The sequence below is a fragment of the Strigops habroptila genome, chromosome 1 (genome assembly GCF_004027225.2).
Source record: "Strigops habroptila isolate Jane chromosome 1, bStrHab1.2.pri, whole genome shotgun sequence".
Taxonomy (NCBI): Eukaryota; Metazoa; Chordata; class Aves; order Psittaciformes; family Psittacidae; genus Strigops; species Strigops habroptila.
The window spans coordinates 62187083-62212242 of NC_044277.2; the positions used below are offsets into that span (position 1 = coordinate 62187083).

General features: G+C 39.7%; 1 protein-coding gene across 4 annotated transcripts in view; it reads right to left on the reverse strand.

Moving 5' to 3' along the window:
- Positions 1-49: 49 nt before the first annotated feature.
- The window catches only part of TEX10 (testis expressed 10), a 48974-nt gene continuing 23863 nt past the window's right edge, over positions 50-25160 (reverse strand). For all 4 annotated transcript variants that reach the window (XM_030509856.2, XM_030509867.1, XM_030509837.1 and 1 more), the window contains 6 exons: positions 15482-15570; positions 14146-14279; positions 4311-4391; positions 2682-2863; positions 1489-1699; positions 50-290 (listed from right to left, as the gene is read on the reverse strand). In XM_030509856.2, coding sequence (XP_030365716.1) covers positions 177-290; positions 1489-1699; positions 2682-2863; positions 4311-4391; positions 14146-14279; positions 15482-15570 — 811 coding nt within the window. In that variant the 3' untranslated portion in view covers positions 50-176. The remainder of the gene's footprint in view (positions 291-1488; positions 1700-2681; positions 2864-4310; positions 4392-14145; positions 14280-15481; positions 15571-25160) is intronic.

A 25160-nucleotide genomic window follows, 5' to 3' on the forward strand; every position in this document is an offset into this window, starting at 1 on the left:
ACTTCCAGCAGCAGCATCTGCTTGCTTGACAAGAAAGGCAGCAGAGGGGTGCAGTTCTCTGGAAAACTTTTATTCTGTTTCACTTACAAAAAAAAATTGACAAGCTTTGTTCCAACATCTCCCATTCAAAACTAAATAGAAGTAAATGCTTTACAATAAATGCAGTTCGACCTCTTTTAATACACGGTGTTGATAGGGCCGGGTCCCTGGGGATGAGAGGCAAGGTAGATGTTGAAACAGTAATGGAGGTCTGTCAGCCACTGCTCTTGAACCTCCCCACTCTTCAGGGTCTAGAAGGAAGGGGAAAAGAGGTAAAACTCCATGTCACCACCAGCACGTGCAAAGCCTGGCTTTGTCTGTACAGTCAGTGAGGCGCGCTGTGCAGGGTACAAGAGGCCTTGTTCACCCGCACACGGCCACCTTTCTCTCATCTATACATTTCAACAGGGTATGTCCGGTAAAGCTGAAATTATAAAGTGTTACTACTCAGTGAGGAAGTGTGTGAATTACACCAGCTGCCATTTCCTTACTTGTAATTACAGTGCCTTCCTTACTTCCTTACCCCAATTCTGCAATTTATACTCAACTGAAATGCAAGTGAGCAGGTTCTGCTACAGCAGGAGAGCTCAAAGCCCCAGTCTGTAAGAGAACTGCTACCAACAGACCAACGTAGCCCACAGCCCACTAATTCACTCCCCTCAGCATTGGAAGTGGTTAAAAAAAACCGCCATCGCCACCACACACAACCCACCTGCAGCGGAACATCACAGGAACATTTTCAGCACTAAAGGAAACCAACCCCCTCAGTCTCCGGTAGAGAACTTGCACCTACTCTCTAACATATGCTTTTGCCACCACTGAGGTTACATTTTCCTTTTAAAAGCTACTAATGAATACCTGTGGCTCACTTATTCAAACCTGTGGGATGTACAAACTATCTGTGCTCAAAACTCACAAGAGCTTTGTGCAAAGACAGTTTTTTCTGAAGAGAGAAGTGATTGGAACAGTCCCCAAACCAGCAGGGTGCACACACAGGAATAGATGCGCTGGGGTTTGCAACATGTGAAAGGGAGTATATTTTGTACCATACATATTTAAGTTTGTCTGATTTAATAACATCTTCGTACACTTACACACCCCTGCTCCCATCAACAGAGAAGACTAGTTCCTTATTTTGGGACAGCTCACCCCCAGATGGGCCGGGCAGGTAAGCTACTGCCAGTGTGTTTTTTAGGAGGGTACCTGCTGTCCCAGGCCCCAGACTGGGCACAAGCTAAACTTCATAACTGCCTTGTCTGTGCCATGAGCACAGGAGCTCAGACAGCTTTCTACACAGCCCGGGCTCCCAAGGCACACAGAAGACAATCATAACTTGTGTTTTGTTAAACATCTGGTCCAGCCTTTGCAAGAATTATTAAACATAAACATCAAGTGTGTATATACATCTATCTCCTTGTGGCCTCTGCGAAACAATGAGAAGTTTCGTACCATGATGTCCTTGATAATCTGTTGCACCAGGAATTCATTTGTGATCATATGGCTCCTGAGCTGCCCATGTTGCATGAGTAAGCGAAGCAACTGAGCAACCACGGGCAGCTCTTCCCGACAGATCCTGCTCACTTGCAGGCTCTGCAGCATCAGCCTCAGCAAGCGCGGCAGGAGTGCTAACGCAGAAATACACGATCCCCACAGCATATCCCTGGCAGGGAGAGAGAACAAAGAGTTAAGTCACTGAGGACGTGTATTTCTTTCAAGTGTGTCTCTGTGAACTCGCCTCACAGCTGTACAAGGAAGGGTGCTGCTCTCAATTCAGTTGTGCCAAAATTAGTGCCCAAGCAGAGGGTTTGTACCAGGAAATGCTGAACTCGAAAACATCCTAAAATCATGCACAGCACTGAGACAAACTGAAGGCCCTGCCCTGGAGCTACAAATGTAACTGAAACTCTTACAGAGTGTAATTGCTGCTTGGTGCAGCTGGGAAGAGGGTTTTGTTTCAGGCGCTGTTCAGGTACCTCAGTGTTTATTTAAGACTCTTAACAAATCAAACAACAGAATTAGGTGTGTGCGACCTGTAGGTCATTAAACACCATCGGTGAAGGAGGACTCCGGCTTTCAAAACAGGTCTTACATTTTAAGTAAGCTTTGAACAACGCTGCTGTATATGGAACAAGTCAGAGGAAAAACCTGAATTTTACACTGTTTAAAGACTTTTCTGTTATACAGGTAAATAAACTTATTTACATCTGCTAGCTGTAGCTTTGGGTTTTTAAATCAAATGGATTTGCGGTCTGTAAAGTGATGCCTGAGAAGTTTTGTTAAAACTGAAATACCCAGTCAGTTAAGAGTACGAGCTTACAAAGCCAAATCCTTGGCATGTTGCTTTTCAATGTACCTAATGAAACTAAAGGCTAAAAGCTAAAGATTAGAAAGGTGGATATTTATACCTTAAAGTCAGGATGTTCGGACATCTAACTAGAACAATTTGAGATGAAACCTCCTTCAGTTACTGTTCTAAATAATTCCAGCTAACTTTGCAACTGTTTTTCTTAAACCCAAGCACTGTTTCGAAGTAAGCAAAAGAGAGATGGCAAAAAAACTGGGGGGATGAGAGGGAGTATCCTTTCCTTTTACACCTCTAAATACTTGTGGGCATAAGGCAGATATGACAAAAGCAGCATTACCTTTTCTGTAAGTGTTCTGCATCCTCTTTGTCTAAAGTGAGCAGGAAGTACAGGAGACTGTAACAACAAGAGGCTAAGAACTTGTGCAGGGTTTCGCTCAGGATGCAAGCTTGATCCAGGAGCTTATTTATGGCACACAGAACAGACCCAGCTGTGCTATCGGGTATTACAACCAATCCAACCTGTATTAAAACAAACAAAAAAACCCCACCCCAAGTTCATCACTTCATACACAAGGGCTTTTGCTGGTTAGGATGGAGCCCGGCTTTCCTGGAGATGGCTCAACCCCCGCCTGCCCATGGGAAGCAGCGAATGAATTCCTCAGGTTGCTTAGCTTGCACTTGCAGCTTTTTCTTTATCTATTAACCACGTCTTTATCTCAGCCCACGAGTTTTCTCACTTTTACTCTTCCGATTCTCTCCCCCACCCTGTTGCAGGGAGTGAGCAGGCAGCTGCGTGGGGCTTAGTTGTCAGCTGGGGTTAAACGACAGCTCGTAAGAGGTAGAAGATAAAGAACAATGATGGGTTCGAACTTTAAGTACTTCCAATATAAGACTAAGTATTTCAAGGCCACAAGTGCAGATCACTGTCCCAAGCTGACCCTGCACCACCCAGCTGCAGGGGTAGAAGGATGGCATTCCTGTGTGGCAGAACATGGACTGCAACTGTCACCAAAACCCTGCTGAATACTTATAGGATGCTCAAGCACTAAATAATAAAACCAAATAAAGATGTTCCTGACAAACCACAAATAGGAAATTATGATAGTGAGTAGATGGATGTCTGCATACAAAGAAGCATCCTGAAGATCAAATCAGCCAACACTGCTGATGAAACTTGCCAGCCAGCGAGTCTGGGAGCTGATGCGAACACAGACATTTCAATTTATATAAATCAGGTAGATGAGACTGCTCAAGTTCCCACACAGGATGTTGCCTTTCTTCCCTCTAAGGTGTCATCATCCAGTTAGAGACCTTGGGCAGCAATCTCATCGACTATAAAAAGCCACTTAACTGTTTGCTCTCAGAACAATGTAGTAGAACGCATACGCTGATCTCTAAGCTGTGATTTAAGTCGACGCTCACCCTCAAAAATCCTGGCTCTAGTTAAAGGTAAGCCACCCTCCATGGAAGCTTTGCTCTAGTGATTTTTCAGAAGGGCTCCCTACAGGGAGCTGCAGGCACCTGTTAGCTCACAGAACCATCCAGACAGGACAGACAGGTCCCCCCCGCGGCAGGCAGCATCGCAGGTAACTGCAAATTCTGTTCCACAGCTCTGGCTTCGCCATCCCCACCCCCAGCTCAGGCAGTGTTTGGAATTAGGAGAAGACAGACTGTGAAACCCATCTAAGGCTGCTAGTTGCTCTTTTGAAAAGCAAAGCCTTTCATTTAGGGCTGTCCTGGCTTGAAAACAAGCTGAACTACTCACAGATCAGAGCAAAAAAAAAAACATCCATGTAAGTCTGGATACTGACAGTTATTAGGTATCCTTTAAAGCTCTGCTAATCTTGGCAAAAACTTCTGCAAATGCTGAAATTATACGCAAAGTATATGGAATAAGTGTATTTGGGGAGAGAGCATTACAACATTTATCACATGAAAGTTAACCCAAAAGAAAAATGGTACTTACCAGATATTTACAGATGCCAGTCTGGAGAATGTCAAAACACTGACTCTGTGAAGGTATAGTGGACAAGCTGTGACAGATCATCTGTTTTAATAAAACAAAGTTATATTTAAGCACTCTAAATGCAACCAGCAGTCATTCACTGTGCTGTCATACTTTGCTGACAGACCTAAATACCTACAGGGACACACAGCAGCTTTGTCTCAAAGTACTTATACACTGTGAAGAATCAGTAACATTGCCAACATAAACTGTTCCATGTTTAAGGAGATGACAGCCTACACCATTAGTTTTTTTGTTAGTGCCTTTCTTCATTTTACCTATGTGCTAGAACTAGAAGGCAAAAAATACTCTATTCAGCTACAGCACCACACCAAGCCCCCATGTGCCTTTCCCTGCAGTTGAAGAACTGCAGAAAACAACTTCACAAGTAACTTTATCAAGCACGAAACAGAGGAATCACAGTGAAACAGGACAGAAAAATAACACAACAAAGAAGAAAGTAGCAAAGATCCATTTCTAACTTATTTTCCTCTACACTGCCAAGAATGTTGCATTCAAAGATGATACAAAATGTCATCCTACAGAGGGAAATCGTGCTTCATGAACTGCCAAAAACTGGTGCTTGTATAACAATCAGGCACTCGCAAACTGTATTAGCTGCCCAGGGGCGTGATGGAAAGAGGGCTTTAAAAAACAAACCAAAATCAACACCCAAGACTAGATCTTCATTTCTCAGTAAAAAATATATGGGCCAAAATGACAGGGCAGGAAAAGAGTTGTCCAAGACCCCAAAAATTGCTGTATGGCTCCTAGATAGGATAAAGAAACAAGAACTCTAATAGCTCTGCTAGCAAGCTGTACTACAATCCTCAGCAGATGGCTTTCTCTATTCCTGTTTTCTTTCCCATCTCTTCCAATAATTTGTGAACTAGTCAGAGAGCCCGAATGACCACCCTCTGTTCACATTCCCTGCTTATCCCAGAGTGTCAGCTGAAGCCTCTGGAAAGCAACATGCACAGTGTATGTTGTTAGACCATCAGCAATCGTGGTGTCCTGCTAAGGACAAGGAAGATGGAAGAACCAATACAGAAGGAATCAAACCACCTACTTGTGCTTAAGGGAACTGGAAAGAGACCAGCAAGATCAGACATTTGAGGGAGGGAAGAACTTAAGATAATGGCAAATAATCATCTTATTTTTGCTACTGTACCTCTATTTAATAATGAAATAATATTACTAAAACTGTATACTCCATCCTATACCTGGGAGTGCTGCTGTATGCTGCACTTTGAAAATGATAAAATATTAAGTACTCTAGAATATTCCCAAGAAGAGCACTCAAAGCATCTGCATGTTTGCAGTGTTGAGGAATAAAGTCAAGCTGAGGCAGAGGTTACTGCTGGGGACTGTCATGTCAAGGATGAACTCTGACACCCATCTGACCTAGTATTTTAATGAGTAACACTTACACAGAAGTGAAGGCTACAGTGATGAAACCTGTCGTGTGACAGACAGATCAGAGTTGAGAAGCCCTGCCAAGACGGGAGGATTGGACTAACCTATAGAAAAGATCACATGGGTTTGATGAGTAACACACAGAAAAATTTCAGTGAATCAAAAGCAGGAGGTCACACGCTTGGAGACTGATGGAAACCTGTGCATGCAGCTCGGAGTTTTAACAGTTGAAATACGGAGGAGAAAATGCTGTGCCCAACAGCTGACCATAAGGTGGTGATGATACAACCACGGAATGGGCAAATGTCACTTCAGGATGGAAAAATAATCACAATGGAAGTTATCAGACAGAATACCCATCGCCTGTTCAACACTACACTCCATAAGACCCTGCCTAGACTGTTTTGTTTCTGTCATGCTGTGCAAAAATAGGAGTCACTCATGTTCAAGAAAGGTAAATTCAAACTGAACAGGCATAGAAAAAAATGCACGAAGAACAGAAATTCTGTCTTACAGGTGTTAACGGAAAGAGCTTAACCTGCCAAGGCTGGCACAACTGTGTCTGAGAAGAGATATCATCATCGCTTACAAATACAGCAAAGAGGTTAAAACCACTGCAGGAGAACAGATACAACCAAACAGCAACAAAAAATAATGATGATCACAGCTGGCTAGGAATGCGGATGAGGTGGAAATTAGGAAGGATGGACGAGAAAGAAATGCAGGAGACATTTGTTGCTCATAAGACAGAGGTTAGGAAGTTTATAAATGGGGTATGCCATATGCTTGTGAGCACATGACACTAGGCACAGTATTCTAGAGATCCCTTTTGATTCAACACATATTAAAGACATTGAAGGCAAACCCACCAGGCCCACCCAGCAAACTAAGGTTTCATTATTAACAAAACCATTATTACTATTTCACCCTTAGGACCATGTCCCTAGAACGGGCCTACCAGTCCACTGAGGTTCTCCTTGAAATGACAAGCTGTAGGAGCATCTCAGACCAGGTACAATTCACTGACACTCAGGCTCTCCCAGAACTGGCAAGGAAAACAGGCATCGTACCATTGGAGAGCAGCACACTTGCTTAGAAGGGCTGTGGTAAAGTGCATTGGCAAGTTAATTTTTCAACCTTTCAGATCTTTCTGACCCCCAAAATAGCAGAACCATTGCCTACAACCAGTTGTATTTTCCTACAATTAAGTGGGAGTGGCAATCCTTTTCAATTCCATAAATCAAATCCTGCTTGAAATGGTTTTCATAACAAATGCCTGTTATAAAAAGTGAAACTGAAACGTTATTAGACATGGAAATGAAAAGCAAAGAAAACTTAATTATCACATGAAAATTAGTATTTTTCCTGACAATTCCTTTTCCGGAGGCAAGGGTTTGCATGATGTTTAATTTCTATAATAAAATGTCACAGCTGATTCATTACTTTACATTTGATTAGCATTTATCACATTTTTGGTGCATTCGTAGATTAGTTTTGGACCAAAGCCAGAGTAGTTTTGTTTCAGAGTATTCCTAAAGTGAATGGACAGAAAACCCACTACTATTGCAGGGGGTTTATACCTTTTTGAAACAAGCATAACAGGTTTGGTTCAGGTTTAGAGTGTTTGGGTCTTTGGGGCTGTTATCATCTTAATTTTGTTGACGTCCACTTGAATAAATTCAGCCAAAGAAAAGCATTCTCTTAAATACAGGGATTACCTATTAGCATCATGCAGCAAATACTACAGGCTCTGTCATCCATTGTCAGTTATTCAAACCAAACCTTATCGATCAGACAAGCTCAACTACCCATCCTGGTCATGAGCCACACAACTACAACAGCAGGTTCCCTACTAGGGCTTCAGGAAATCACTGCTACACAGGTCTCCCTGCCTGTCGTACTGAAGACATACTTCAACAGTAGCCAGATGAAATGGGAATAAAAACCAAAAGGCTGGGAAGGCAGCCCAGGAGCATTCCCTGGGGCTTTCTGGAGATACTGAAACCATGGAGTATTTTACTCTAGTCTAGTTAAAAGCATTTTTACTGCTGAGAGCCAACCTAACTGACTCTTAATCCAGTCTGAAACAGGCTTTCCTCAGCTCTAACATGCAATCAGAGGAATCCATCAGTTTTAAATTGCTTGTCTGTAAGATGTTCTCAGCTCCAAACGGTGGAGTTGGGGTGACCTGAGGAAGCCGAGGTCTCAGCCTGTGCTCTCATGGCAACAGGAACACGCACAAATGATGAACCAAGAGTAATGTTTTGTCATTATTTAACTGTTCTCACTCCCTAAATCACTCAATGCTTCCTTCCCATAGCGTGACAGAATCTTGACTCAAAAAGCCTTGAGGGAAATATTTTATCAGTAACTCTCCAGGGAAAATCTGCATATTATTTCAAACTTAATCACGCTGCAAAGTACTCTTTTTCAAAGAGAAATACCTTCCTCTGAAGACACACACAAGTGTGAGGGCAGAGCAAGCAGGAAAGATAATGGATGGAGTATTTTAGCAAGCCACTCAGTGGAGTCAGACGAAAGACAGCTCTGACTCCAAGAGAAGGGATTTTATTAAAAAAGTTGGCACACACCAGACACTATAACTTTGTATTTCTCAATTCACATCAACATCCACCTCAAACATGGGTAACTGAAATGTAACAGGCTGTTCCGCAGTCAATTCCAAAGCCCTTGTGAAATGGCTGTTTGGAGCAGGACTCTATCCAGTATAACATGCTACTGCAGAGCGTAGAAAACGAGAAGTTTTCAGGTGATGGGGCAGGCAATGAAGCTTGTCATCTGAAGCTTGGCCAGCTGCCCCCGAAGCACCCTCGCTTATCAGACAGTGTACTCCCTTGACAGGTGCTGCTTCTCCTTCTGAAATAAATTGATTTGACAGGGCAATATTAACAGTGCCCTGAGTTGTTGAGAAAGCTGCGTACAACAAGAGATCTTTGTTCGTCTGCCTTGGCTAAGCTCACAGGGGCGGATGTGAAAGGTATTCCTGATTCAGTGACTCCAGAAAAAAACAAGACAAGAAAACAACACCACAGAAAACCCCACATGAAACCCACACACAGTAACAATAAACCAAAACAAAATCTAGGTTAAGTAAAAAGGCAAGACAGAGGAACAGAGTCTGCAGAACATTGCAGAGGTGGGCAACGGGGGGGGGGAACCCACTATGGGTCTTACTTTACATTCAGGGCAGCAAGACAGGACTACAGAAAGTTGATGAAGAATTACAAATGCTTAAGAACATATATTGTGTCCTGCATCGTGACAGAGTACGTATTTCCCAAAGGCTGAGGATTATGAAACACAGTTAATGTCCAACTGCTGGCTCAGAAACAGGGTAACTGCAGGATACAGACTTATCTTGCAATTGCTGAACTGCGTTGAGTGCCTGTCTGCAGACTCCTTGGCTGTGTCACACAGTCTGATGTTAAACCTATATCGATAGTCAACCAAACCAAGTGAAGTTATCTTTATTTGCTACTGGACACATACAGGAGTGGCAATCACCACTGCTCACCTCCTGTGCAACACTATCATCATGTGTTTAAACCTGAGTACCAGCAAGATTTGGTGCCAGGGGCAGAGAACCATGTGCTAGAGACAATCCTAGTATCTAACTAGGCAACAGGCTTTTCTGAAAACTTTCTTCTTTTGTCTGCAAAATTGGGTACAATGCTCAACAACCAGTGTGCTACCCAGGAGCAGACAAAGCTGTACCGGAAAAACGGCGAAGGCCTGGTTCTCTTCTCAGAGCCGTCTTACTAACAAAATTCAAAGAAAGGATGCCACAAAATAACTTTGTGACCCAAGCAGCTTTTGTTTCACCCTCTGGCAGCCATAAGAAGCCCTTCTTTCACAGCTCTGCAGCTTCCTTACAGCTATAAAATATCACCATCGTCCTCGTGCATGCCTCCTCATCAGACCATGTGCAGGACAGTCAAAGCAACAAGTCTCATGCACAAGTCTCCAAATTCACCTGCCTGCCTGTTCCCCAAACAAAAGGACTTGAAAACACAGAAAACTGTACACGTAGGAAGCTAGCTCGTCCCACAAAGCCTGTCTTTTTGAGCAAATTTAGTTTAGGTATCACAGCCAAAACGTGAATATACAGCATAATGTACAGTAACTGTGGAGATGTTAATTCACATCAGTTACACACAGTGACACGTGAGCTCCCAGCTATGTCACAAGATACAGAAGATTAGGTTAAGTTTCTTGGGAGTTTGTATTTTGATGTTTAGGTTTTATTAGGTTGGTTGGGGGTTTTTTGGTTTGGGTTTGAGGTGTTTTTTTGTGGGGTGGACGTGGTGTCATGCATTTATTTATTTAAGTTTTGTCTTAAGAAAATGATGGAAAAGACCTTTGAAAGTGGGCCTTATTAATCTTAATAATGAGGCATTAAATAGTATCTCTTCTGTTTCTTTGGAATTTGCATTGTTTTTCAAGAAAAACTATTTTCATTTCTAAACATGAAACTTGGATATGATGTAGTTTTACAAAACACTAACAAGTCTATACAGAATTTTTTAATCCTCCTTAAAGAGGTTAACAATTTTAGCACTTTCTAGTTTAGAAAGGATACTGTTTACCCTCAGGTGATTTTTCTCCCCAATATAAGTCTAACCTGGGAATCTCAATAAAGACAAGTTGAAATCTTCAGGAACTTCAACTCAAAATCAAAAGTTTTAAAATTTAGTGGGTTTTTGGAAGTGTTAATCTCTGCTTGAAGTTAAGCTACAGTGCTGCGCCACCACTTCTTCCTTCTCATGACAAACATCTTTGAAAGACTTTTAATTTACATACATTCACTTGCTATCTTTATTGATTTGTTGTAATTTTTCATAGCACGTCAGTGCAGATACAGCCTTCCCAAGTCTATTTCACTTACAAGACTTCTCAGGTTTTGACACAAATTAAGGCATTACATGTATCCCGAGGTTTTTGAATTCAAGACTGCTTTTAAAAGCAGCTAACCTTTCCTAGTGTCTGCTCTTACATCTTCAATTTCTGAGGAGTATTTTATTTCTTCAAGTCACCTATATGCTTAATGTAACTCCAGAATCTTGACTTCAAGCAGAACCTTCAAATTATCATTTGCTTTCCCCCTCCAAGATGTTCAAGCATCACACACATCAAATATTACAACAGAAATTATCACGTATACATGGTTATGTTGTTAAACTGTTCATTTCTGTCGGCGCCATTTCACTCGATACTGGCAGAGAAATTCAATTACAGGGGAGCGAACAATATTACCAACAAACACTAGAAGCACAGTCAAAATGAGCGAAGACTAAAGCCTCTTCCCTAAGGCTGCAACCATTTATTCTGGAGCCCCATTTATTTCAGCTACAGGGGTGTGATTTTAAATAATTGGCTTTAATAAGGCAGAAGTCATTTTAAGTAGAAGCTGCCCCAAAAAAGGAACCAGGCTTTCCGCGTTTAACATATCTTTTAAACAAAATACGAAGATTCACTTTTACAGCTGGGCAAAATAGCATTTAAAGGGACACTTCAGCATTGCTCCTTAAGTACAAAACACCAGAATCTAAAGCTTCCACAAAAAAACCCCAAACATGGGTTCAGATTTCCACTATACCAATTATTACTATCTAGACAAAAAAACAAAAGTTACAAGCAGTATCCATCTCAAAACAGTTTTTGTTATAAAGCACTTAAAAGCATTAATACCTATCAGAAATGCATGTTTGGCCTTTTTAACAATTATGGTTAGCCACGTGCTACCATACCAAAAGCACTAGTTATATGAACTCTCCTTAAGTCCAAACCGCTACTTGAAAATGCCTCAAGTTATTCTTTTCCTTTACACAACCAGCTCTTTCTCCAGAGGCACACCTTTCTTCTCTGGCATGCATACGTTATACATTAATATTCCCTGTTATGGTTCATTACTATGAGAAATACACACCACTCTCGGCACAGTATAGCTAGCTAGCGACAGAAAGCTGGGACTGCCTTCCTCTAGGTCTGAAAACAAAGCCAAGCAGCAAGCAATAAAGCCAACAAGCTATGGCCTCCTAGAATCACGCCTGGGACCCTTCATCCCTTGCCCTTCTGTTTCTTCAGCACCGTAACCCCAGCTGCTCCTGCCTTCTAAACCCCCTGACAACCCAGTTCAGAGTGATGCCCATGCAGGCTGGACAGCTGGCTGCTGCCAAGCAGGATGCAGGAACAGAGTTAGGCACTGCCTGATGGTAATCTAGAGGGTTTTTTTTCTACATGCTTCTTTTCATAGAATTTATGGGCAATGAGTATTTGCAACTTTATTCTTTTAGCAGAGAGCCACACACTAGCCAATGGTTTAGACAGAACTAGTGGTGGAAGAGAAGAAAGAGGAAGATAGATAGACTAATAATAGTAAGAATCTGATCACTAGCCTCATTTATTCATAGGAAACTAGGCTGTCAAATCCTAATGCCATCAGTTCCTTATTTATTTTAATCTACAATAAAATATTTTTCCATTACAAGGAAACTCTGAATTACAACTACTCAACGAGAACTCTCATAAAAGGGCAATTAAAGTAGAGGTCTGAATGCTGCCTGCTCTGCAGCCAACAGAGGGCTGTTCTCACTTACTAGGTATTTTTAATTACTACAAATATTTTGCTTAACATTACAGCATCACCATAAACTTCCTTATCCAGTAAGGAAAAGCATGAAAGATTCAGCATCCAGAAGCCGCACCACTCAGTTCCACCAAAAGCATGACTAATTCAAGCTGGGTTTTCTGATTTCCTGTAGCACTTTATTTAAAAGAAAGAATTTTCTGCCACAGCTAAAAATAGCTTGATTCCAAAATTGTGACGCATCTTGAACTTAGGTTTGGAAACAACTTTCTTCCATCTCCCTCAAACTCAATGCACACAGGTAGAGCCATCATATGATATTGTCTTTGAAGACATTGTAGAAGACCCTGATCTGTTGGCAGTTTTCTTCTCAGAGGCTGCTGCTCTGGGTTTTAGGGGGTTTGCTGCTGTTTGGTCTGCCTCCAGTACTGATCCCTGCATCACTAGCAACCTGCCTCCAACTGGACTTTGCACCACTGATCACAGCCCTTTGACCTGGCCATTCAGGCAGCTTTCAATGCACCTCCCTGTCTATTTATCTTTGTCAGCATGCTGACAAGGATGTTATGGGATACAGCATCAAAAACCTTACCCAAGTCAAGATAAACTGCTCTTTCCCCACTCACAAGCTAGTCACCTTGTTGCAGAAGGCTAGCAGGTTGGTTGAGCACAATCTGTCCTTCATAAATCCGTGCTGATTATTCCTGATCATATCCTAGGTGCATCTGATAAAGTTTCTACTGAACTGAGTCATATCTCCAACTATGAACATGCTTGTGAGGAGAAGCCTCCAATCTCCTTCTCAAGCTTAAGAGTTGTAAGCAGCAGTCCAAAATTCCCTTTTGTTAAGAGTCTAAAAAATGAGATAGGTCTAGAAGGTCTCATTGCTCTTCAGATTTTTGATATGTGGGATTATTGTTCCTATTCTCCCTTTCATAACTTAGTCTCCAGAAAAGACTTCAGGCTCATACATAACTGCAGAAGTAATGTAATGCTTACAGGATGTCCAAATCCTCTTTCATTACTAACCAGGGATACCCAGCTCTCTGCTTAATGACTGTCATCTGGTTCTGAGAACCTGAGAGAGCACCGTGGATCTTTCCCAAGAAAAGGTACTTTAACAAAAGCAATTTTCAAATTTCAGAAAATACTGACTCTCCTTGATGGCACCAAAACACTGAAAAGACTGTGGTAGGATAAGTTAATCAAACTTGCAACCAGGAACCAAAGGCATAAACAAGCTATGTACATCAAACTACTTCACTGTCACTAACTGAATTCACAGTGAAGTTTCTAATCCCAGTAAATTTTTATTAAATAAGCACCAGAAGTTATTCTAAATAATCACCAATGCCAACTTAGTACTTCAAAGTGAAAATCTCATCTAATGCAAGTGCTTTTCAATTAACAGTGGAATTTCGTCTCAAAAACACTCTTTATAATTAGTATTTTTACAATTAATGTACTTTTGAAAGCCAAAACATATTGCTGGTCTTAATCTTATTAGTATTTCAGAATTTTCCACCAAGGCTTCTACCCATTTTTCCATGAGGACTGTTCTGCATACTACATGTCTGAACATTCCCCTTTTAAAGTAGCTTCCTTCAAAATATTATGTGACGGCTGTAGAAGAACGTTGACTGTTTGACAGCTATTATATTTTTCATTCTTTTTTCAACTCAGCTCACAACAAGATTTAGGCATCTGTAGAAAAGGGATGGAGAGCACTCCCAGCTTGTATGCTGTCATTTAGAATTAGTGTTGATGTATTACCTCTGTCACAGCCCAGTGGTGTAAAAACTGGTCCAGATCAGTTAGGTAAAGACGGACAGGTGAAAGCTGTGACTGGCTAATGTGTGGTTTTCCTCTAATGCCCTGGAGACTAGTCAACTCCTCTCTTGAAAACCCTAGAGAAAAAGAAGCAGTACAACAGTATCACAAAACAAGCCAAGCACTGTTCTACTTCAACAGCATCACTGACAAACACTGTCTTTAAATTACGTCTATATAACATTTTTTCATGAAAAACTTTTGCTTGGTATTTTAAATTAGGTATATCAAAATACAAAGTCTGGCTTCTGAAAGAAAACAGGTATTTGAAAAAATCAATGGCATATCCATTTAAACTATAGTGTCGTATAAAAAAAAAACCTGTAAGAGGCTAACGTTATGCTGCTATTTTCAATGTATGCATCTTTAATACATACATATATATATATGCAAGACAGTATAACACAAGACAGTTCACCACAACTTCACAATAACTCAGTAACCTTCTAACATAACCTCAGGGTTTAAAAAAATTATTAATTTGGCTAATTATTTCTAGCCAGGTATTGGATGCTGTAGTAAAACAGGACTACTGCTCCAAAACAGACACTTTGGGTTTGTTTTCATTTTCTCAGTTACCAGTACAGCACTCTTTTCACTGTTTTAAGAAAAAAACCCTTAATTTTTGAAAGCAAAGTAGCTGAACATTATGAATGACTGAGGTGATGAGGAAAAGACACTTTCTTTTTACCACAGGAGAAATTGCTGGAAGATATTTCTCAGCAATATTATGTCATTTTAACCACTGTAATTTCCCAAAGTTGCATCACCACAGAGTAAAACTATTTTTATATCTGAGTCAGAATATAGTAGCAGAAGTAATTCTGCTCACATGCTGGCCTTGGGCAGCTCACTGCAATGTATTTTGACTACTTTATTCCGATGGAATGTTTTTAATAGCATGAGCATGTCCACAGGAAATCCCAGAGGCACTAGTTTGTATTGTTATGGGCCAATAAAAGGCATTTACCTAAATCTAGAAAAAAAATTCTTGTGTCATATGCTGAATTCAGGTTTTCCTTATACTTGTCAAAGAAAGGTGCTAGAATGAAGAAAAAAAGTATGCAAATATTCAGCCCAAATGGCAAAGTGTAAAAATAGGGTGTCAAAAGTCAGACCAAGAGAAAAAAGGGTATCTCACATCAAAAATACATAGCAAGATCAGAATCACTTTCAGGAAGTACTTAGTGCACCGTTTATTCTACATTAAATCCAGTAATTGACTATCAAAACAAATTTCAGTTTGTTAATTCTGAATTATGACATTCACATGGATTACCTATAAGGGTTGAAAACAAGAAGCTGAAATAGTCCACATCATTCACTGAATTATCCTGTACTTGGCACTTCCAGCCTGCAAAGGATGATCTACACAAAACCAATAGCAGATAGTTTATTAAAAACCATATAATTAAGAATTCACAACCTACCTGCACAATACAATCAATTAGCATGACTAAATTGTTAATTTTAGCATTGCTGTTTCTAACTGCTGCTGTTAGAACAGCATTTTAAATAGCTTCAAAACCAGAACTTGCTCTTTTCAAGACAAGTGATAACTGAACTTTGTAACCCTACATGGGCTTAGGTTGTTAAGTTGATTAAATTACTGAGATAGCAACTTTTCAGAAATACTAGTATAACCTTTAATATAGTGATAACAGCCAACATACCGTAAATTAAATTAGATTCATTTCCCTTATCTGGTAGAAGTCATTATATTACAAAGCTGGGCTGTACTTTTCATTATAGCCACTACTTTTAATATAGCTTTTTACACGAACAATAGATCCCATTTAAAAACAGTCTCAGCATCTATTTCAGAGTAGCTAAAGCTGTTAAACACAGGACTAAATTAAAAACTTGCTTTGAGATTTAGAACACAAAAAGGAGCAATATGCAAAGACCAGAGCAAACCCATTACCAAAGCTGCCTGACACTTCCCTTTCTAGGGGCAATCTGTAAGAAATGGAGCATTCTGTTTCTCAAATTAGAAGCAGTGGAAACTAGAAGCAAATATACGCCGCTGACCACCTAACAGCAGCGTCTTGCCTGTGTGTTGGTGTAGAACCAGGAGAAAGCCAGGAGCTGGGAAGACATACACCTCACACATACTTTCCTCAAAAGGCTGCAGTTCAGAACTACATCACATTATGCAAAAGGCATAGTATTCAGATTTACTTATATGCTGCTCTTGGCACTTGCACTGCAGACTATGGATCTTTGCTGTAAGAGATTGCTGCTTTCTGCTCTTACAATCTTGCGAAACTTCAGAGCTTATGAATGCAATTTTCCAAGCCAACTATCTGCCTCAGATCACTTTTTCCCCCAATTCCTTTCCACTAACAGCCAAAATGGCTTAGCTCATGGGTAACAAAATTCTGGAAAGCTTGTTTTGCAGAAAATTTTTTACAGCTCCATGTTTTGGGAGCAAAAAAAAAATCAAATTTGGAATACCTTGTGTCAGGCATATAAATTTTGCCACCCCATGAAAATCCATCCACAATAATGACAGCTAGAATATGCACGTCTGGAGTTACTCGGAAGAAAAAACAAGAAGAATTTCAGAATTCCTTTAAATTAAAGAAAAAAAAAATCAGGACTTAATCAGACTATCATGTGGGATAATTAATTCTAAGGGGGAGAGGGGGAGAACAACAAAAGGCTTTATTAAATAAAGCTCCCGCTTCACACTGTATCTTTAATGGCAAATCCTTATTTCCAGGCATATTTCAGGTGACCTAGTGACTTTGCAGTGCAGGCAGCTCTGCATGGTCCTTTCTAGTTCCCAGGAGGGGCCTTCAGTCCTCCTCAAGGCCTGGCTCACTGCTTTCTTTTCTTAACCTGTAGTCTCTCTCCGTTCATAAGTCTGCCACTCGGCTACAAACATTGAGTTCTCCAGAAACTAATCCCTTGGCCGTGGCCACTAGTCTTCTTCCAGAAGGGAGACTTTCTTCCGTCCTTCCAAGGAGGTCCCAGCTGATTCATTATAGCATCAAAGAGATTTCATACATAACTAAATCAGCAAGAGGTCTTGCAACCTATTTTCCTACATAAGGTGAATATTCATGAAAGGATCAGATCCATGTACCAGAAGAGAAAATTAAGCCTATGTCCAGCACAGGAGTTAAGCTTATGTCCATTTGAATCTAATGCAGCAGGATCATGAGTCAGACTTGAGATCAGTCATTATACCAAAATAAGCACTGGGGAGCATGAAGAGAGATGCAGGAGAATTTAGGACTTACTAGTGATTCAATCACTGAGCAAAATGGTGGGAATGCAAGAGGCTGGGAGAGATACGTGAGATGACAAGCTGCAAAGGGAATCGGGGACATTTGCAAATAAAAAGCCTTGGGCAGGAAGACACATAACACGGAAAGAACTTGCAACAAGCCCAAATTCAAGGAGTAGGGACTTGCATGACAAAGCTTGTCAGAATCTAATTTAAAATAATAAAATCTAAAAATATTTTCCATGCAACAGTTAGCAGATGTGTCGAATTCTTAATAGGACCAGTGGATGTAAGAAGTTACCATTAACTCCAGAAGACCAAGACCAATGTCTTTCTAATATTACAAATACAAGCAGAACAGTACTGCAGCATAGAAGTTTGTTTAAATACCAGTCTAACCAGTTATCAATGCCTCAATTACCTTAGAACACAAATGTCTGTAAGGTAGTTAAAGCTGCTCAATTTCGAGGTTCACATTAATCAATATCAGAAATGAAGAACACTGATCAAAAATTTAATTCTAGAATGGATCCTGATGTACTACAAATACATTATAAATTATTGCAGAAATTTTACTTAATATATTAAGACTACCACAGATAATTAAGAACTATGTGCACTTTAAAATATGTTTTCAAGATACTTGTAAATTACATGTTAGACATTTAACAAAAAAAATATCTGATTTATAAGTGGAAGAGAGGTGATAAGTATATTATAACCTCCCTTTTTTGAATAAATTTTTACTGACAATGGGAACCTGTTATCAAATTGCATGTGAGTGAGACCTCTCCAGTCAGCTAGTCCAAACTCACATTAACTATGATGAATTACATGTTGTCATTTCCATAAGGTTACCTGCTATCCATGAAAGCCTCTCTTCTGAGGTTCAGAACTGCACCTTTAGGTAACCTGCTCTGCACGCCAAATGGTATTAAAAGAGAAGCTGAATCTAATTAACTTAAAAATCACCGCTTCTCTTGCCACTAGCATAGCAAATATTTCTCAGTCACTGCAACTAGCAATGCATTCCTTTTATCACTTGCTGCTAACTTTTAACTCCAGCCAGACCTCACTACTTTTGTTCACATTGTTGTTGTTTTCAGGTTGGGCTATACGACACAGTTGCAAAATAAAACAACAGCAGTTTGCGCACAAGTGGTTATTTCTGAGCCACAGACTATTATCTTTGTGCTTTCTGACCTAAACTAGCTACCAACTGATTTCTGGTTCAGGTTTAGAGTGTTGGTTTTGACTTACGTAGTCGTAAGGTGTCTCTGGGTAATTTAGGGTTCTCTGGTAGAAGAACTCTGACGAACCTTGCTGGGAGTAATTTTAGAAATTACCCTTCCACTTCTCCTCCCTGTAAAACACACTGCTCACACTCCACCTCAGATAGCAATACACCTATCAAGCACAGCGGATTTCTTAGAATCTGGGTCGGGGTTTTGATTTTGTTATTGTTAAGCAATCAAATTTTAAAAAGCGTAAGGAATCTCAACCCCCCCTGAGTTTAGTCTTCAAGTATTTTCAACATAGAAGAAGAGAAAGCAAATGCAAGATTCACAGTTCTTCTGAGGCACTGACACTACCACTCTTTTGTACATAAATGAGAACTCAAGAAGTGTAAGATCAAGGGTCTGGATTTTCTGTTCAAGGAAACTAAAATCCAATTCTTTCACCTTCCAGGAAAATACTTCCACCACCCTAACAGATAATATTCTAGCACAGGATGTTCCTAAAGCTTTACAGAATTATGTTAACATTTGCAAGAGAATAGCCTGAGAAACCTAACTTAGACTATTCCAGGTGACCCCATCTAAATTTATTTTATCAACCATTGATCAGATTTAAACCAAGGCCTCCCACAACTGTTTCTTTAATGCCGGGTTAAAAAAAAAAAAAAAAAAAAAAATCATTCTGAAAGGAGTTTCCCCTCTATTTCTTCCACTGATACTTCTGTTCCACACAGAACATGTAAATATTCACAGGCACAACCACCAGCTGATTCACTCATTTCCTGAAAAAAACCCCTAACTGCATTCCAGGCCTCAAGTCAGTGAAAACTTCATAAAATTAATATAATTTGTTTATATCTTATTAAATTAAGTACACCTCCTCAGAATAGTTCAATGACTAAGTCACTCTGTTAGGAAATAGGAAATCAACCTCCCCTTCAGATGAAGGCAGTACACACAGATTTTCCTCATCCTCAGCAAGTGCTTTAACTACTAAGATACTACTAATAAATTGTCCTTCAAAGACATCAGGAGTAGAAAACTTTCCTGGATTCTGCACACCCAGCAGTGGCAAATGTGGTGATGTATTTTGGGGCAGGGGGTTGTTTTTTGCTTTTAAAGTTCCACATAACTAAAGTCTGTTACTTTAATGCCTGCACTAGGCAAATTATTACACACTGTAACAATAGATAAAACTAGCTGACATATGAGTACCTCTGTCATTCTTGGGAACAGACAGAATGGTTTCTGAAAAAAGGAATTTTTGCCTTACATATCTCTTAGATGTACATGTAGGTGCACACGAATATGGAAGACCCTGTAACACTTTAAAAAAAAAAAAAAAAGAAAAAAGGATTCCAAAAAACTAAGCAGCCACAGGGTAGGAACAAAGGTCCTTACACCAAGAGACAACTGGTTTAAATAGAAGATATGGCAGGTAGATGAGCTCATACAGCAGAAGACATGCCACTGGAGATTCACAAGATCTGGGCTGGCACTAGGCTGTACAGCCTATTCAGGAACAACCCAGAAAGAAAGATGACAAAGTCCACTAACAACATTCACATTTTTTAGTAAACCAAAGTACTTCATATAGCAGCATGCAGCTAATCAAGTCTATTCAGCCTTTTTTTTCTTGCCAAAGCTATTCAGTAAGTTCATCTACCTACAGTCTGAAGACAACAAACCACCATCTGCCAAGATCCACATTCCGTTGTTCTGCAGCTCATCAGGATACAGCTGAGCAACTCTTTTTGCCTATCCAGGAGGCCAGTTAAGACCTTGGAAATATAAGCAGCAGAGTGGTGGTTCTACAGTAGCTAGAATAACCACACTGCAACCCAGGATCATAATGAAGTTGTTTCCACTGCAGGAAGCAGGGATGAGTTTTCCTACACAACCTAGGACCACCAATATATAGGACAATACTCGACGAACTCCTGTATCAACAGGAGTGGGGAGAAAGATTTATACCACAAGTGATAACTTGTGAATCTACCACTGTCATCAATCAGCCACTGGGCTGAGAAGATGTCTTTACTGATACATTCTGATGTTCTCATTCTCAGTAACTGTGTGCGTGCAAACAACTATATCAGAAGGAGCAAAACCTCATGCAAGTACTATATCAGTACTGTTGCACCTTTATGGAAGGAAAATGTAAAACATTTTCCCCCAGTGTAGCATGTACCTGCACTATTGTAAAATACATTCTTTTAAAACACTAAAAAGCCCTGTGCCGGTATTTATCTCAGCTTTGGCATAGTTTATTCCTGTTTAGCTTTAATGAAAAATAATTTCTGTCAAACTGAAATGCAATTGCAATAAAGTATAAACTCAGGTTCCTGCATTAACTTAATCAGATCAGGTTGTGTTACACTGTTACCAAGGATCAGCACTCTCAGTTTTCATACTAGTTCTTGAAGAGACAGGAAACCAATACTGTCACAAACTGTTGCTCAAATTGCTTAAAAAATTAATCTGAATAATTCTCTAGCCTTGTACCCATCTCATCATTCACACCAGCTTAGCTCCATGTAGCACAGGTCCTGAACCTAAACTCTCAGAGCACGTGAAGAGTTTTTATCTTCCTTTTCCTTTAACAGCTTACCATATGTAAGCAGTAGTTTGTTAGTGCGAGGGGCTTTTGTTTTAACTTTCATTATCTGTTTTGAAGGATCAAGTGTTTCCATTTGAAATACAAAAAATACAACAAGCATCTGCAAGGAATTACCAGGGATTTGGGGAAAAATACGAACCCTATTTTAAGAAAACAACAATGTGAGCTATGCATTGTTAAAGTAAGCCTGTCAGCTACTCATTTGCTCCATGGCTGCAAAGGCCATCTGAAGAAAAGAATTGCTTACACATTATAAAGGAGAGCATGAATCAGAAGAAACATTCACTAATGAGCACAAGACTTTTACTGACTGGTGCAATTGTAAGCGCAGCAACATAATTCTTTCCCCCTTGGTTAGGAATATCAACCAACCATCTGGGGACAAATTTAGAGGGCCCTGTCCTTAAACACAAGCTTAAGCCTTCTCCCTCTCTCAAGTCCTAGACCTTTACGTAACAGTGAGCAAGGAAAAGGAAATTTGCTGGCCAGATGTGGACGAAGGAATGCACCATAACTCACCCCAGGATCCAATTCCTAACAACTATGGATCCTTTCTGACCTTGCAGAAAGGAAAAAAATTTAATCTTTTACCCTTCATGATCAGGAGCGCCCAGCCAGGGAAATGCCAGCATTTTGAGAGCACACTCTTCTTTTTTTCTTACATTCAATAGTGCCTTAAGCATTTTTGTTACCTTTTTAACACCTCCCTCCTCCATTTTTGTTTCTAAATTGCGGGGTGTGAAAATATAACCAGGAAAAGTACTTCATGGTGAATACAGACCTTACTATTCTTAAATTTTTCTCAGCAACCCATTCATAATTATTATACCTTACTATGTATGTAGGTCTTTCAACTTATTCTCCAAGGCCTATCGAGTTGACTTTCCATGGTACAATTTGTAATAGACTTGATAGTGGTTCTTTTTTTTCTTTTTTTTTTTTTTTAATCAGAACTTAACTTATTTTGGTAAAAAAAAGTTACTTTTATTTGTCTTCCTTTTTAAAAGAAAATACACTGTTCTGAAATATTTTCTACACTTCATTTATATGAGAATTTCTGTATTCAGTTGCTCTATCAGTGTTGTTCACAATAACAGGTTACAATACCCTCTGCAGGTTTTCTCCAACTTGAAAATGCTTTTTGGAAATATAATGTTTTCCTTGTCTATAACACATTCAAAAAGTCTTTAATGAAATAGTACATAGGCTTTTTGTTACTACATTTTGCTTTCTCACTGTGCCTCCTCAAGCTGTACTGTCAAAGACTGCGGATCGCATAACTAGGATGAATAAATGAAAGTAGTATTTACTTACAAAGGAAACATCTATAGAAACTTTTAAACTCTGTTATGACCCTAAAATATCTCTGAGCAGTATATTTAGGGTCACAGAATTTTATACCTTATACCAAACAGACATTAAATGTCTATCCCAGTTCTTCCTAAACACTAGATTCCTGAGGATAGCAGGAACCAACAAGCATGCCTGGCTGCATGATGAGACATCAGCTGAGTTCCCTCATTACTGTCTGGAAAGTCCGTATCTCTTAAGAGTCCATTTACAGTTATGACAAGCAGAATGCAAGCTACCCCAAGAGTTCTCAAACCTGTGAAGCCTTGGAACTCTCACACAATTTATGTCTTACTGTGAGAGAGCACTCAGCTTTTATTTATACGCTCCTCACCCTTCTCCTTTTCTACAACAACAGGAACAACGCTTTGCAAGACCCCAGCAGGGAAAGTGCCCCGCAAGAATAAGAAATGGCTGTTTGAAGCCATTGGAGATCTCATTTATGGAGACCCTACTTCAAGAGAGAAATGCCATAAATTAACTCCCATTGTTTTTTATCTAGGCAATGAAATATTATCTGTCCACTTTTCTATTACAGTGAAATTATTTCCAGACACACTGTTCCAATGGATAAAAAGGTCTAAAATCGTAACTGTTGTGCATAAATAAGGCACATAAATTGAATTTAAGTAATTATGCTGAAAAAGAGCACATAAATAAATTGCATTTATGTAATTACACTGAATAGGTTTTCCTTTTTTGTACCTCAAGACACGTTAAGAGAACTTTTCCTGTAAAGTTAGCAATCTAACTTCCCAGTTTGTATGTTTGATTGCAATTCTCAATCTGCATTTCTTAATCCATATTCCATAGAACAGAATACATCACAGGACGTACTCAGATTATATATTAATCATCTGATGTATCCTACTTCATACAAAAGGGAAGGAGAAAATCCCAAAACTCCATTTGCAAGAAAATCCACTATTCAATCACCACAAAGTCATTAAGAAGTAGCAACGAAAAACACTGAGCCTGACAAGTGATGCTCCTCTGCAACTGTTACAGTACAAATTTTGGTATGTAAACACCAGATTTCCCTTTTGTCAGGCAAACAAGACAATCTACCACATACAAGAAAGGTGAGTTTACAACATTTAATATATTTCCATACTTGACAACAAGATTTGCCTCAAAGCCAGTCTTCCAAAGAGTACTCAAGAAAAAATAAGCATATGCCTTGCTAGCTCTTTAGAACCCATTCTGAAGTAGCCCTTTGTCCTACAAGTACAGAAAGTAAGGTGTAAAGGGATTATACCCTCTACACCAGGCATTAGAGGAGAACAGCAGGGAAATTAAGTCAGGACAACAATTTCTGTCCCTCAGTTTCACCTGAAACTCACCAGGTGTAAATGTCCCAGCAACCCAAACAACAGCAACGTCTGCTCACTGGCACAGAGATCGACTAATGTAAATCTGGTCATGTTCATACCAGTATCCAAAACAGGGCAGCTGTATTTCAGCTTTCTTTTCAGAACAGTCCTTGGCCTGTGCTAATTGGTAAAGCTTTAGTGAGTATAGACCAAAAGCATGATAGGAACCATCCTAATAATTTAACAGTACAGGTAATCCCCCCCTCAGGCTCAGAAACCTTCCCATTATATATGAAAATAGTGTCAACATCATCTTCATTCTCAGCACAGAGAGCCCACCGTGGCTCACTTAATGGGTTCCTGCAGACCACATGGCTATTTATTTGACCATTGCAAAAATAAGAAGTAGAAACCACTGAATGTCTTCAAAATTCATTTCTAATCTACAAAAAGTTAACATGCAACAATTACAATTTGATGTCATCACAGGGCTGGGGTTTAAGCCATCTGGATACATTTATTATCTACTTTCATAGTTTACACACACACAAAAAGCTACGAGTTCATTGAGTTTATAATGATTGTTCCTGGAATAACTGCAACAGTCTTATCCATATGCACTCTAATCAAATCCAGCTTAATGTAGCTTCTCCCTAGCAAATACGGGTATGTATGTGCATTCTCAGATGCATGTAAAAACATACATGCTCTGCCGGTCAAGAATAATGCAGAAATAAAGGCTTTTAAAGAAATTAAGAACAAGTACCAAATACAGCAGTGAGCCTCTGATGCTCCTGAATGCCATCTATTTAAAGCATGACAGATAAGCAGGTGGCATAGAAGAAAAGAAATTTATAAAAACTTCCTCCATACCAAACAGAACATGAATGTATTGGAAGAAAAACAGTGCCATCTACTGACAACATCGCCTTGACTCACAAATGACATCTCCCAACAGACTGATTTGTATCGGTTTCTCTGTGCAAAATTACCAGCATCTAAAACTACAGAAAGTGTCCCATGAACCACATTGTGACATAGAACAAACAAGATGTGAAATCATATACATCTTGTTACAGTACCATTCATTTCAAAACCTTGGATGTTTAACTGAGCATCACAAGAGCTGTAAATGACTACCAGAAGTTACCTAGTCCCTCTACTTCCAAGGTTTACTTCTGCCATTCATTATATACTTTTGT